This window comes from Bubalus kerabau, chromosome 1 (assembly GCF_029407905.1).
Source record: "Bubalus kerabau isolate K-KA32 ecotype Philippines breed swamp buffalo chromosome 1, PCC_UOA_SB_1v2, whole genome shotgun sequence".
Taxonomy (NCBI): domain Eukaryota; kingdom Metazoa; phylum Chordata; class Mammalia; order Artiodactyla; family Bovidae; genus Bubalus; species Bubalus kerabau.
The window spans coordinates 75,145,512-75,160,645 of NC_073624.1; the positions used below are offsets into that span (position 1 = coordinate 75,145,512).

At 41.5% G+C, this 15,134-nt stretch overlaps 1 protein-coding gene across 3 annotated transcripts in view; it reads right to left on the reverse strand.

Moving 5' to 3' along the window:
* Nucleotides 1–15,134, reverse strand: part of GRIP1 (glutamate receptor interacting protein 1) — a 473,319-nt gene that overhangs the window by 53,169 nt on the left and 405,016 nt on the right. For all 3 annotated transcript variants that reach the window (XM_055579837.1, XM_055579830.1, XM_055579839.1), the window contains one exon: nt 1,485–1,629. In XM_055579837.1, coding sequence (XP_055435812.1) covers nt 1,485–1,629 — 145 coding nt within the window. The remainder of the gene's footprint in view (nt 1–1,484; nt 1,630–15,134) is intronic.

The following is a 15,134-nucleotide window of genomic DNA, read 5'->3' on the forward strand; positions in this document are numbered from 1 at the left end:
AGGTTTAATTTTATTTTTTGGCCACCATGCAGCATATGGGATCTTAGTTTCCCAATCAGGGATCAAACCCACGTCCCTTGCAGTTGGAGCTTGAAGTCTTAATCACTGGACTACCAGGAAAGTCCCCCTAGGAAAGGTTTAAAGATCTCTTGACCTGGGCTGAAGGACATAGAGTGGGAATCCCATGTGCTAGCCTCTGTGGTGCTGGTTCATTTTAAACACATGAGTGAAGGAAGCCAACTCACAGGCTGCTCGTGCCTGAGTGATCTGACCCCAGCCTGCTCTGGGGGTGGTGGGCATCGTTGGTGACACTGGGTCACATAGATTATAAGGTGCTGCCTAACTAGTCTATTGATGCATCTACTCTTGAGAAATATTTTTTTTCCTGAAAAAAAAAAAAAAATTCAATTCATTCTTTCATAGTCTCTAGGGAGTTCCCTGGCAGTCCAATGGTAGGACTCACGCTTCCATTGCTGTGGCCTGGGTTCAATCCCTGGTTGGCAACTAAGATCTGACCAAAAAAAAATCTCCAGTTTATGGAAGAGCCATACTGTGAGCCATAGAACACTTGACTAGGAGGTTGCCGAATCAGACCAATATTAATCATTCCCTCTTGTCTCTCTTAACGGATGAAACCTAGGCCAGGGGGATGGCTGGAGGGTACCATGTCATAGGTGTCTCTGTCAACATCAGAATGCAAAATTTCATCAGACCACCCTTTTGGAGCTGCCTCAGTGCCCTCACCTACCAGATGAGGATGCTGGATGAGCTGATTTTCTAAGGTGTCTTGCAGCTCCAAAATTCTGTGATGCTGCATCTCTATTTTGCAAACCATTGTCTTCAAGTGTCAGCATGAGCAACGTATGTGCACTCCTGAGCTAGGTTACTGGAGGATAGATCTGGTTATGGGGCTTGAAATATGTCCCACAACATTGTCTTGGGAAGCAATAAGCGTGAGAGGTGGTGGTGGGATGCATGCAAACAGAAACAAACTGCCAAAGGGACAAATGGGCATTCCAAATTTCAAGATGTTATTAGGTCCCTACACTGTGGTCTGAAATCTTTGAAGACGAAGCTTACGTCAGTCATTCTCTCCGCAGCTAAGCCAAGTACCTGTCAGGTAACAGAGGCTCTGAAAACATTTGCTGAATTGAATCAGACAAGCCTTTTAACCTCCTTGCACTTTAGTCTCCTCCTCTCAAAATGGACACAGGATAAATTTACCTCTAGTCGATTGTGGTCAGTTTATATGTTTCTGGAGACTAATATCAAGGCTAAGCCCAGGACACTTTTTACTGCTTATAAGATGCCCTTCAAGTCAGAACTCTGCCTGAGAGTTCTCAAGCTCTAAAATCAATCCTTTGTGCTGATTTTTAAAAGTCAACAGATAAACAAGCAGGAGAGGGAAGCATGTTTTTACGCGACTGTGAGGAAGGAAACCCATTTCAGACACAGGTACTTGTAGCAGTTGATTCAAACGGTACCTTTCAGCTAATCCCCCTTTAGTGAGGCTTGAAATGATTATAGGATCAAACGGCTCTTCAGTTCCTGAAATTGTGATGCCAAGAGGCCCCCCGTAGCGCTTCAGCTCCACGGTGTAAATAATTGCTCCGGAACTTTCTTGTTCATCTGCAATAAATGCCAATGAATCATAATTGGTTTCTTTGGAAGAAGCAGAGTAAAAAGACACATATCTTCATACATGAAATAAGAAATTCAAAACATCATCATTAAAGCATTATGTCTCAGAAAATAATTATTTTGGGAAGTAGCATTTCCTTAGTGGCTGTAACATTCTAAACTAGGAGTGTTGCTATCAAGTGTCAAGGAAGGGGTTCTCTGCCTAATGACTTATGTTTTAAACCTGTGAGGGAGCTACCCAGCTGGCACTGCAGGCCTTTTAATATGGTGTTCCTGCCTTGCGCAGTGCTTGCCTAGTGTTTTGTGAGTGTGTCATAAATATCTGGGGGCTGAACACATGGTTAAGGAGGCAATATGGGTGGAAAGAGTCATGCAGTAAACAAAGAGATTGGGCCATGCAATTCCTGTTTTCAGGCTTTACAAGCAAGCTAACTCTCAATAGAGAAAAGTTGATTTTACTCATGGTTACAGCAAACTTGAATATATGCATGGTTAAGTGGGGCTTGGAAATCTGCAGCCCCTTATCTATTGTTTCATTGATTGTGTCTTAAAATGTGAATCTTATTCACAAATACACAGATATTCAAACAGAGGGTTTTTAAAAAATTGCTTGTTGTAGCTGATTTACAATGTTGTGTTTGTCTCAGTTGTACAGCAGTGATTCAGTTAAACATATATCCACTCTTTTTTAGATTCTTTTCCCAAAATACAGGTTTGAATGATTTTTCTCCCCTCTGTTCCTGAGACTAGGAGTCATGTAAATAACATTTCAGTAGTATATACCATGTTGCCACACTGTAGTGACCTAATTTTTACCATTTAATGTTAGTATGAAGGAAAATATTTGTGAGTATGGCCTGCTTAAAGCCTTGGCTTGAAAGATATCATGGGACACCTTCAACATGGCTGGGTGTTTTGACAGTGTCAAGGTTGCAAATATGAAGTCTCAAAATTCAGAGGGTTTTATTTGCTGATGACATGCTGAAACAAGACATTCTGAGTATATCTTGTTTTATTCCTTGGGCCTGGGAGCTGTGAATGGTTAAGGAGTTGTTCATTGCTGTACCAAAGGATGCAGTGAAATGGTTCAGTAGATACTTTAACAAAATAGTCAGCTTTTATAGTCAGGCTGTATCCCAGTGAAGCATTAACACAGTCACATTTCTGCAATGAGCAGCTGTTCATTTATGATATGAGGCCCTAAAATAGGAAGAATAGAAAAGCTTGAATTAACAATTCAATTATCTGTGTGTGCAGTGAAGAATTACAATGAATATAAAATAGAAAGGTCTGTAGAGAAATGTAGGAAGCGATGTATACTCTCCAGCCAGCACTTTCTTCACCTCTGGCCAGTTTAGGAGTTTGGGGATGTACCCATTACCTCTACTTCCTCACTGTTCCATCTACTCAGAAGAAGCTCTATACATAGAGAATAAAAACCATCTCCCACACTGCAATGCTTACATCAACATCTAGGGTATAAACATCTTCAACATTAGACTCAAATTTATACTGGCAGCTGAGAATCCTCCACATCAAGCCTTCAACAGCTCTATTTGGTAGTTTACCAGGGTTCTATTTTACTTGTGGTCAACAGGCTTGGTGCTGGCCTGCCAAGCAGCTGCTGAAAGAAACACCAGGATACAGAGTAACCAAAAACGGAGGCAGAGTCACAAGTCTAACTTTTTCTACACTGTGACATATCATCACCCATCAGAGCTGGGTTTTACATAAACGATTAGGGTACTACTGGAAGAGTACATGTACTTTGCAGTCTCTGCCAACAATATATTCGGCATAAAATTCTAGGTGAGCCATTTGATGAGTAAACCTTGGTACAGTAAATGTTAGTTACTGAGGAGGCACTCTGATGTGCCTGCCAGTGGGAAGACCTGGCCGTTCTACTGCCCTTCTTCCTTATAGGGCAATCATGAACACTGGCATGTCAGTGGGCACCAAGCATTCTGGATCTGGCCATCAGCTCTTTACGGGAGTTGTGGGAAATGCCGGTTACCAAGCACATGGAACCCAGCTGCCCAGAGCCCAGAAATCTGTGGGAAGTTTCCACTGAAACTTCAGTCCGGATGAAACCAACCGCTGGCCTGTAGGAAGCTGAGCTGGGTGCAGTCCCACTCTCTAGGAGGGTGGAGAGAAACTGATTCCAGTTAGCTTGTTCTTCAGGTAACCCAGTTATCTGAATGCACGTAACAGCCAGTGCCCTGTGTTATTTCTGGACAGTTTTGCAACTTGTATCACTACGATGACAAAATAACACCAGGAAAGGAGTAAACGTGTTTAGGACAGTTTCAGGCCACTTTATGTAGGGGGACACTTTTAATCAGGCAGCTGAGGTGTTTCAATAACAAACGGCACTTGTTAGGGTACTCAGTGAGTTTAAATAGTGATGAGATGCAAGTCAAAAAAATGGCAGTATATTAATGAAGATGTGATGCTATATTTAGACAATGTCAAGAATGTAGCTGATTTCTGATTTATTCAACAAATAAATTCTTCGAAACAAAAACTTGAAAGGAAAGATTTAAGAAACATTACAACCAAAAGCAATAAATACATCTTTTTGTATTCTAATTTAGAGCAACTGTTTTTAGAAAAACTTATCTATCCATGTATATGAAAATCAGGGAGACGGGAACATTGAGTAAAGACTGGCTCCAAATCGGGAAAGGAGTACATACATTGTCACCCTGCTTATTTAATGTACATGCAGAGTACACCATACGAAATGCTGGGCTGGATGAAGCACAAGCTGGAATCAAGGTGGCCAGGAGAAATATCAATAACCTTAGATATGCAGATGATACCACACTCACAGCAGAAAGCGAAGAACTCAAGAGCCTTTTGATGAAGCCTTTTGATGAAGGTGAAAGAGGAGAGTGAAAAAGCTGGCTTAAAACTCAGCGTTAAAAAAACTAAGATCATGGCATCCGGTCCCATCACTTCATGGCAAATAGATGGGCAAACAATGGAAACAGTGAGAGACTTTTATTTTTGGGGGCTCCAAAATCACTGTAGATGGTGACTGCAGCCATGAAATTCAAAGATGCTTGTTCCTTGGAAGAAAAGCTGTGATCAACTTAGACAGCATATTAAAAAGCTAACACATTACTTTGCTGACAAAGGTCCGGCTAGTCAAATCTATGGTTTTTCCCGTAGTCATGTATGGACGTGAGAGTTGAACTATAAAGAAAGCTGAGCACTGAAGAATTGATGCTTTTGAACTGTGGTGTTGGAGAAGACTCTTGAGAGTCCCTTGGACTAAGTGGAGATCCAACCCAGTCAATCCTAAAGGAAATCAGTCCTGAATATTCATTGGAAGGACTGATGTTGAAGCTGAAACTCCAATACTTTGGCCACCTGATGTGAAGAATTGACTCATTGGAAAAGACCTCGATGCTGGGGAAGATTGAAGGCAGGAGGAGAAGGGGACGACAGAGGATGAGATGGCTGGGTGGCATCACTGATGCAATGGACGTGAGTTTGAGTAAACTCCGGGAGTTGGTGATGGACAGGGAAGCCTGGCATGCTGCAGTCCATGGGGTCACAAAGAGTGGGACATGACTGAGCGATTGAACTGAAAAATTATTGCTATTGTGATGATATTTAGTTTTGAATTTTAGAAGTCTTTTATAAGAGTATTGTTTAGGGATACATTAATGATATTTGCAACATTCAATCATATGATGTCTAAAATTTCTTCAAAATAATTCAGTGTATGGGTGGGATGAGGAAATTAGCATGGGAGTAGATCTAAAGCAAGATTGATTCTAAGTTAATACCTATTAATGCTAGGTGATGTAGGATGGTTCATTACACAGTCTTTATTTTTAAAATATATTTTCATATTAATTTTTAATTTATTTTTAAAACTTTTTATTTTATATTGAATTATAGCTGATTAACAATGTTGTGATAGTTTCAGATGGACAACAAATTGGACTCAGCCATACATATACATGTATCCATTCTCCCCGAAACTCCCCTCCCATCCAGGCCCATCCAGTTAAGGTTTTGGTGGCACAACAGTAAAGAATCTGCCTGCCAATGTAGGAGACACTGGTTCAATCCCTGGGTAAGGAAGATCTCCTAAAGAAGGAAATGACAATCTACTCTGGTATTCTTGCCTAGGAAATCCTGTGGACAGAGGAACCTGGTAGACTACAGTCCCTAGGGTCACAAAGAGTCAGACGCAACCTAGTGACTAAACAACAACCATACCCTATGAGCCACCTGCCCACCAAGCAGGGAGCCACGGGCTCTTGAGGAGGCCCCATCTCAGCTCTGCCCAGTTGCTGACAGCAATGGTTTCTCCCTAAATTCTTTTCCTACTTAAGGTCCAGTCTTTGTCCTTCTCTGCCACATCTATTTTCACCAGCCCTGTCAACACTGAATTCTTTCTTTTTCCTTCTCAGAATATTCTGAAAGCAATAAATCTGAATATGTGGCTTTCTTCCTTAAAGCTTTCCATTCGTTCCCCGATTCCTGAAGAATAAAATGCAACCTCTTGGCATGAACAGGGCTGAAGCCTCTATGTCTTCTGCCATCCTTTCCCATTCCAATCCAATCTAATTCTCTCCCCAATGGTCCCTTTGAAAAGCACTTGTCTTGCATCTTTAACTTTGCACCTGTTACTCCCTGGGCACAAACATCTTCCTTCCTCTGGAGAATTTTATTCTCACTTTCTAAAAATTTTTAGGCTTTTTATTTTGTATTGGGGTATAGCTGATAACAATGCTATGACAGTTTCAGGCGAACAACAAAGGGACTCAACCATACATATACATGTATCTGCTGCTGCTGCTGCTAAGTCACTTCAGTCGTGTCCGACTCTGTGCGACCCCAATAGACGGCAGCCCACCAGGCTCCCCCGTCCCTGGGATTCTCCAGGCAAGAACACCGGAGTGGGTTGCCATTTCCCTCTCCAATGCATGAAAGTGAAAAGTGAAAGTGAAGTCGCTCAGTCGTGTTCGACTCTTAGCGACCCCATGGACTGCAGCCTACCAGGGTCCTCCATCCATGGGATTTTCCAGGCAAGAGTACTGGAGTGGGGTGCCATTGCCTTCTCCGATACATGTATCTATTCTCCCCCAAATTTCCCTCCCATCCAGGTAGCCACAAACATTGAACAGAGTTCCATGTGCTATACAGGAGGTCCTTGTTGGCTATGCATTTTAAACATAGCAGTGTGTACATGTCGATTCCAAACTCCCCAATTATACCTTCTTTCCATGCCCCCAACCCCAGCAACCATAAGTTAGTTCTCTTAAGTCCGTGAGTCTCTTTGTTCTGTGAGTAAGTTCATTTGTATCATCTCTTTTTAGATTGCACATATAAGGGGTGTCATATGATATTTCTTCTTTCCTGACTCACTTCACTTAGTATGATTATCTCTAGGTCCATCCCATGTTGCTGCAAATGGCATTATAACATGGCTTAGCTGTCTTATCTTTCTGCAAATCTTCCAGGCTCCTCAGCTGAGACTAGAGACCTTTTCCATGAGATCCTACAGCTCTTAAGTATTCTTGCAGTGTTCCCATACTTCTTTATAAAATTTTTTTGCCTCCTCTCTTCCCACTGAGAAGAAAAATTGAATTTAAATTCTTCCTAATTAGAGACATTAAACAGAAAGGAATAAGGTTTGGTCAGGTTGAGCTTTGGAGGCTCACACACCATTGTAATGTAATATTTAAGATTCTTTGCTCCCTGAAAACCAATTTTTAAAAAATCGAGTATAGCTCATTTACAATGTTATGTTAGTTTCAGGTGTATAGCAAAGTGATTCAGTTATACATACATATATATCTTTTTTGTTCAGATTCTTTTCCTTTCTACATGAGAACCAATTTTTGCCCCCATTGGGAATTCATGGTCTAGTATATGCTTTCCACTCTGTGTTTTAATTCTCTCTCTACATGTCTCCTGCATCAGAATAGGATCACCTTGAAAATTCATGTTTTTTTTTTTTTTTTTTTTTTTTTTTTACTGGAATATAATTGTTTTACAATGTTGTGTTAGTTTCTGCTGTACAATGAAGTGGATCAGCTATATGTATACATGTAGCCCCTCTCTCTTGTGCTTCCCTCCCACCCTCACCTCCCCACCCATCTAGGTCCTCATAGAGCACTGAGCTGAGCTATCTGTGCTATACAGCAGGTTCCCACTAGCCATCTATTTTACATATGGTAGTGTAATAGCACACTCCAGTACTCTTGCCTGGAAACTCCCATGGACGGAGGAGCCTGGTAGGCTGCAGTCCATGGGGTCGCTAAGAGTCGGACATGACTGAGCGACTTCACTTTCACTCTTCACTTTCATGCATTGGAGAAGGAAATGGCAACCCACTCCAGTGTTCTTGCCTGGAGAGTCCCAGGGACGGCAGAGCCTGGTGGGCTGCCGTCTATGGGGTGGCACAGAGTCGGACACGACTGAAGCCACTTAGCAGCAGCAGCAGCAGCAGTGTAATAGCAAGGACATGGAAGCGACCTAAATGTTCACTGACAGTCGAATGGATAAAGAAGATGTGGTACATATATGTGATGGAATATTACTTAGCCATAAAAAGGAAAGAAATTGGGTCACTTGTAGAAACGTGGATGGACCCAGAGTCTGTCATACAGAGTGAAGGAAAGCTGAAAGAGAAGAATGAGTATATGTTAACATATACATGCTGGATCTAGAGAACTACTACAGATGGACCCACATGCAGGACAGGAATAACGACACAGATGTAGAGACAGACATATGGTCACAGCAGGGGAAGGAAGGATGGGCTGAGCTGGGAGATTAGGACTGACATATACACTAGCATGTGGAAAGTATTTTTCGTCTTCACGTGCCCAGAGCCTAGAACTATGCTTAGCATCACAGAGACTTCAGTAAGTGCCTGAACAAATGAGCAAAAGGACAAATACCTGTTAGCAGGCAGTTACAGGTTCCTAGTCTGTGAGTCACCCTTCTGGCTGCTCCAAGGTCTAGTTTCCTTTTCCAAGGTGATGCAAACGCAATCAAGCTCATTCAAAGCGTGAGAATAAAGCCTGAGCTGCTGGAGTTAGCTGCAGGCTGCACTTCCAAATCCATCTGCCTTCTCGGGCAGCAGCCCAACTGGCAGCTGTACAGCCCTGCAGCTTGCGAAGAGGGTGATAACTGCCATTTATGCTCAGACCATTTTGGAGGTGGAAACCCTCCAAGATACTCTCTCCTTGAGGCTGTTCCAGCTAAGAAAGGAGCAACTGGAGTGTTGAACCAGAACAGAAACTTTCTGAGAAGGAAGAATGTGGATCACCAGGAAGTTGCAAAGAGAGCCTAAACAGATGTTAATGATATTATAAACAGCTTCTATATCACAACAGAAGGTTTACCACTATTAATGAAAGACGTGAAAGGGGGCCAACCAACTTGTTTGTTCTGCTCAGCTCCCTAGTTAAGGAAATTAATGGGACCATGGAACAGATGCAAAATTGCAGCATTACTTATCTGCAATGTTATTCCCGGGCTTCTTGAGTGCCGTCTGTTTAACAAAACGAGCACTATCTAGCTTGAATTCATCATGGCATCTGCTTATGTGGCCAAATAGGAGTCTTGGATTTGGGAGAGGGCCTTTGGAATGCATAAATATTCAGGTCAATCAAAGTTCACTTCAACTTAAAATGATGGAATTCATGTCATCGAGTATGGCTGTATTTCTTGGAGGGGGACAGACCTGAGAAAATGAAGCATTTAAAAAATATCCTCTACAGCTGCCTGTACTGGTTTTTCCAGTAGTCGTTTATGGATGGGAGAGCTGGACCATTAAGAAGGCTGAGTGCTGAAGAATTAATGCTTTTGAATTTGGTGCTTGAGAAGAATGTGGAGAGTCCTTTGGATAGTAAGGAGATCAAACCAGCAAATCCTAAAGGAAATCAACTCTGAATATTCATTGGAAGGACTGATGCGGAAGCTGAAGCTCCAATCCTTTGGCTGGTTGATACAAAGAGCCAATTCATTAGAAAAGACCCCAGTGCTGGGGAAGATTGAGGGCAGGAGGAGAAGGGGATGACAGAGGATGAGATGGTTGGATGGCATCACCAACTCAATGGACATGAGTTTGAGCAAGCTCCAGGAGTTGGTGATGGACAGGGAAGCCTGGTGTGCTGCAGTCCATGGTGCTGCAAAGAGCTGGACATGACTGAGCGACTGAACAACAACAACAATCATGGAATTAAATGACGAAATCCAAAAAAGATTCATTTGTGAAACAACTGATTAAGACAAGATTGCCATTGAATGCAATGAAAAAAGGTCAATCTTTTCCATAAATAATGCTGGTTAACTTAGATATTCACATGAAAAAATAAACATTGTTCCAGGATAGGGAAACCTGGTGTCCATGAGGTCACAAAAAGTCGGATACAACTTAGCCACTGAACAACAGCTGCCTGACTGTTGTGTAGTCATGTGACCTGGCTTTATCAAAATAATGTTCCAAGGAATTGTTGAGTGTTTAAGAGTAGAATTTTAATTTCTTTGTTTATTTGTTTATTTGGCTGCGACTGGTCTTAGTTGTGGCGTGTGAGCTCTAGAGCACGTGGGCTCAGGAGTTAGGGTACATGAGCTTAGCTGCTTCGTGGCATGTGGGATCTTAGTTCCCCAACCAGGGATTGAACCTGCATCCCCTGCAAGGCAAGGCATATTCTTAGCCACTGGACTATGAGGGGAGTCTGCTAAATTTCTTTATGTAAGTGATCATTTATAAGTCTCCAAATTAGGTTGTCTCATGACAGTGCTTCTCAAAGTATAGTTTTGGGACCAGTAATTTCAGCATTATTTGAGAATTTGTTAGCAATACCAATTCTCAGCTTTATTCCAGACCTGTAGGAATCTGAAACTCTGAGAGAGTGGGACCCAGTCACCGGTATTTTAGTAAGTCCTCTGGGTGATTGTGATGTTGATTTCAGTTTGAAAGCCATTACTGCTTTGAGACAAAGCAGAAACAAGGGAAGAGTATTTTAAAAAAAAATCGATCAGGAGTTTTTTTCCTGCAGCCAGCCTCTTGCCCTACCACTGTTCCTTGCTCAGCCAGGATCGTTCTTGGTTGCTCATGACGGGGCATTCTGTTATTTCAATCTGTTATTGAATTCTGTTATTTCAGATTTGATGGGGAAAAAGCTGCTGAAAATTACTTAGCTGGCTTAACACTGATGAACTGAAAAAGTAAAAAATGAAAGGCCAAATCTTTGAAAGGCAGATTTAACTGGTACTAAGGCTATATTTGCATAAGACTCTATTTGGAAATGTGAAAAAGTCATTTGCTTTGGATAGGACAAGTTGCAGCCTGGAAATGTTTCTCTATGCAGATTAGAGCTGGTGAAGGGAAAATACTGAATTAATGGTCTCAAGAAACATGCTGTATGTTAGAAGTGAGGTGCTTGACATCAAGAGAGATATTATTAGCAGCTATGAGTTTGACTGGCACAAAGGCAGTGACACAAAGTGGACCCTTATAAATTATCTGGGAGGGATTTGGAAGCCCCCATCTATTTCTTGCCACAATTTCCCCCAAATTCTCTACTGTTTTGCTCTCAGAGCTCTAAACTCTCCCTTCTTCATACACATTTGGATCTAGATGCAGACAAGGCTATAGATTTTCTTTCAAGGGGGTTATTGCATCTTTGAGGTCTTGGTAATTAGGTAACAGCCGTTGTTTTAATGCTCAGACCCAGAAAAGCACCCACTGGCTCTGTGTGTGTTCCATTGCTCAGTTGTGTCTGCTTCTTTGTGACCTCATTGACTATATCTTGCCAGGCTCCTCTGTCCATAAGATTTTCTAGGCAAGAATACTGGAGTGGGTTGCCATTTCCTATTTCTGGGGGTCTTCCTGACTCAGGGATAGAACTCAGGTATCTCTTGCGTCTCCTGTATTGGCAGGCAGATTCTTTACCACTCCACCACCTGGGAAGCCCACCCATCATCGGCTCTACTTGATTTATTCTCTGTAGTAGTGAAACATGACAAATGCAAAAGCTCCCCTAGGCAGAGCAGCCATAGAATATAGGGAGGGGACCCACTATACTCCTAAGTGTTTCAAAAAGCTTGGCTATTGTAAAATAAAGCTAAAATTAATTTTAAAAACATCCTAATAATGGCTGTTGGTAGTCAGCATTCATTGGGCCTTACTTAGTGCCATACATTATTGAGTGCTTAAATATATTGCCTCCTTTGATCCCTATAACAGTCAAGTGAAGGAGACATTCAATAGATTTTATGGATGAGGACACTAATACTCAGAGAAATTAATTTTCCAAGTTTGCCAGCTTGTCACTTGTGAAGTCAGTCTAGTGTTCTTAGTCATTATATTCTACTGCTTCCCCCAGCCTGAGCTAGAAACAGAGTTAATTCGGACTCTCTTAAATGCATCTTCAATACTTCAGTAAGTGATTGCAACCACTGGTCACTGACAAAATACTATGGCCTCATTCCTCTGCTCTTTTGTCTTTTAATAGCTCCCCATTGGAGAAGGCACCCCACCTCTGGGGTGGGATGGCACCCCACTCCAGTACTCTTGCCTGGAAAATCCTGTGGATGGAGGAGCCTGGAAGGCTACAGTCCATGGGGTCGCTAAGAGTCAGACACAACTGAGTGACTTCACTTTCACTTTTCACTTTCATGCACTGGAGAAGGAAATGGCAACCCACTCCAGTGTTCTTGCCTGGAGAATCCCAGGGACAGAGGAGCCAGGTGGGCTTCCATCTATGGGGTCACACAGAGTTGGACACAACTGACGTGACTTAGCAGCAGCTCCCCATTGGCTTCTGGGGTGAAATTCAAATTCCTTTTTTTTTTTTTAAATTAATCTTAATAATTAACCCAATGTAGCAAAGTACTACTTCAATATATAATCTATCTATTTAAATAAATTATTACTGAGATATTCTATATTTTTTGTACTAAGTCTTGAAAAATTCAGTATGGAATTCTCCAGGCAAGAATACTGCAGTGAGTTTCCATTTCCTCCTCCAGGGGATCTTCCTGATCCAGGTATTGAATCCACAACTCCTGAGTTGGCAAGTGGATTCTTTACCAGTGAGCCACCTGGGAAGCCCATTTTATATTTACAGCGTCTCAATTTGGATGCTAAATTTTCCACACTTAATAGGTGAAATGTAGTCCAATGAAAAAAAATTGTGTTTAATGGAATAATATTTTATCTTGCTTTGTTTTAAAATTTAAACTGTAGGTTAGAAGGACCATAATGATCTGGTTTCAGTGTATCTGTCTCCTCACCTACTACTGAGTCCTTACACAAACTTTCTACTTTAAGTGTATGTGCTACTAGGATGTATCATGCTCTCTGACTTCCTTTGGTTCCTCTTGTTAATTTTTAATAACACATCCCAAATACCTTTGAGATCAGGATTGCTAGAAGCATTTACTTGAGTTCCCCAGTCTCAAATGGGTGCCTTCATATTCTCTTAACATTTTGTACACACACCTAGAACATTCATCATACTGCTAATTATTTTCTTCTGTTTCTCTATAAGGTGGTAACTGATTTAGGGCAGAGATTGTGTCCTTTTTAATCTAAGGACTGCCAGTCCCTAGTACCCTACAGACAGTAAATAAATGCCAATGGCATGACTGAATGAGAAATAAACACTTTAACAATGTTTGAAAATAGCTCTGCCATCTCCCTGGGTAAAGTGCAAGGCAGAGCAATGAAACTGGTGCAGCTGGAAGAAGCAACATCTGTTAAACTCAAATGCAGTATTACTAGTTTAGGAAACCAAGTTATATCAAGTACGATTATAAATTTTCTGTAACTGATGACAGAACCAAGGATGGAGAGGAGCAGACAGTTAAGGAAAGAACTGGGGACTTCCTTGGTGTACAGTGGATAGAAATCTGCCTGCCAATGCAGGGGAAATCGGTTTGATCCCTGGTCTGGGAAGATTGCGCATGTCGCAGGCAACTAAAGCCTGTATACCACAACTACTGGAGCCTTTGAGCTCTAGGGCCCCCGAGAGCCACAACTAATGAGCCCCTGTGCCACAACTACTGAAGTCCATGCCCCTAGAGCCTGTGCTTCGCAGCAAGAGAAGTGACTACCGTGAGAAGCTTGGGCACCACAACCAAGAGTAGCCCCTGATCACTGCAACTGAGAAAGCCCACATGCAGCATGAAGATCCCGCTCAACCAAATAAAACAAGGTAAATAAATAAATAAAAAGAGAACTGGAAGACTCCTGAAGTCTACTGGTATAGAAAGTCCAATATTCGTGTAAGTAATATTTTAGAGAGTGAAGAATATATACTGCATATTACCATTCTGATTACAATTCAAATATTGAGACAAAGGATTGAGACAAATATTGAGACAATTTAAATCACCAGCTTAATTTCAGATTAGGCACAGTGTCAAACTTTCAAAATCAGTGACTATTGTCATGAATAGTGCTTATTTTCCACTCATTTATATCTTGACGTAGCATCAGAACTAATGTGGGGAAAAGCATTTCAGAATATAATAATAATAATAAAATAGTCCCAAGTTATTGAATACTGACTGTGCCAGTAACTCTCTCAACAAGCCACAGCAGCACCCCGAGGCGGGTATTATTTTGCACGTATTACTGAAAGTACAACCGAATATCAGGCAGGTTAAGTAACTTGCCCAGATGCGTTCAGCTCAAATGTAGTAGAACTGAACTTTAAACACAGGTCTGATTTAAAAGTGTGCTCTTTATGACTATGTAGTCGGTCTTGAACTAGTCGAAGTCCAAGTTTTGCATTGAATAATCCCCTCCTTGCTTTGCTGTGAATAAAAAAGAACTTGGTTACTCAAATTATACTTGTATTCTCACGGTGGAAAAGGATATGGAAACACTCAAATTCTTCCAAATCAATGATCAGATGATAATGTTCAGTTAGTGGTCTGTTATAAAAATGTGTCTGAGTATAGGTTTCAGTATGCTGACTTGAGAAAATCTGGTTTGGGTAAATATCTCTTAACACCTATATTTACAGTCTTATTTTGGTTAGGTGAATGGTTTTCAATGGAAGATTTTAAGATTTAAAAAACTGAAAACACTTATAAATTTTAAAAAAGTACCTAACAAGCATGATCCTTACCATAGTATTAGGCATAGGGATTGTAGGGGGAAAGAACTAAAAGGGGGAAAAAATGAGCCAAAGGGAAGAAGCAACCGAAGTAAGATGTGGCTCTCCAAGTGCTCAGTTGTTTTTGAAACTTCTTAGCGTGTGTCTGCACTGCCTGGTTTTGGAACTGGGAACACTGCCAGCCACAAACATCATACATATTCATCTCTGGCTTGGCTTCTGCACTCTGCAAGGAAGGTAGCTAAGATCTGCTTAGCTTGGCAAATCATGCGAAATGGGTTTGTCCACAGGGCTTTGCCTCTTCACTAGGACAGAACCCAGCCTGATGCTGGAGGCTTTATCCTTCTTTTAAAACAAATCCTTCCCCAAAAGTACCACTGAGTT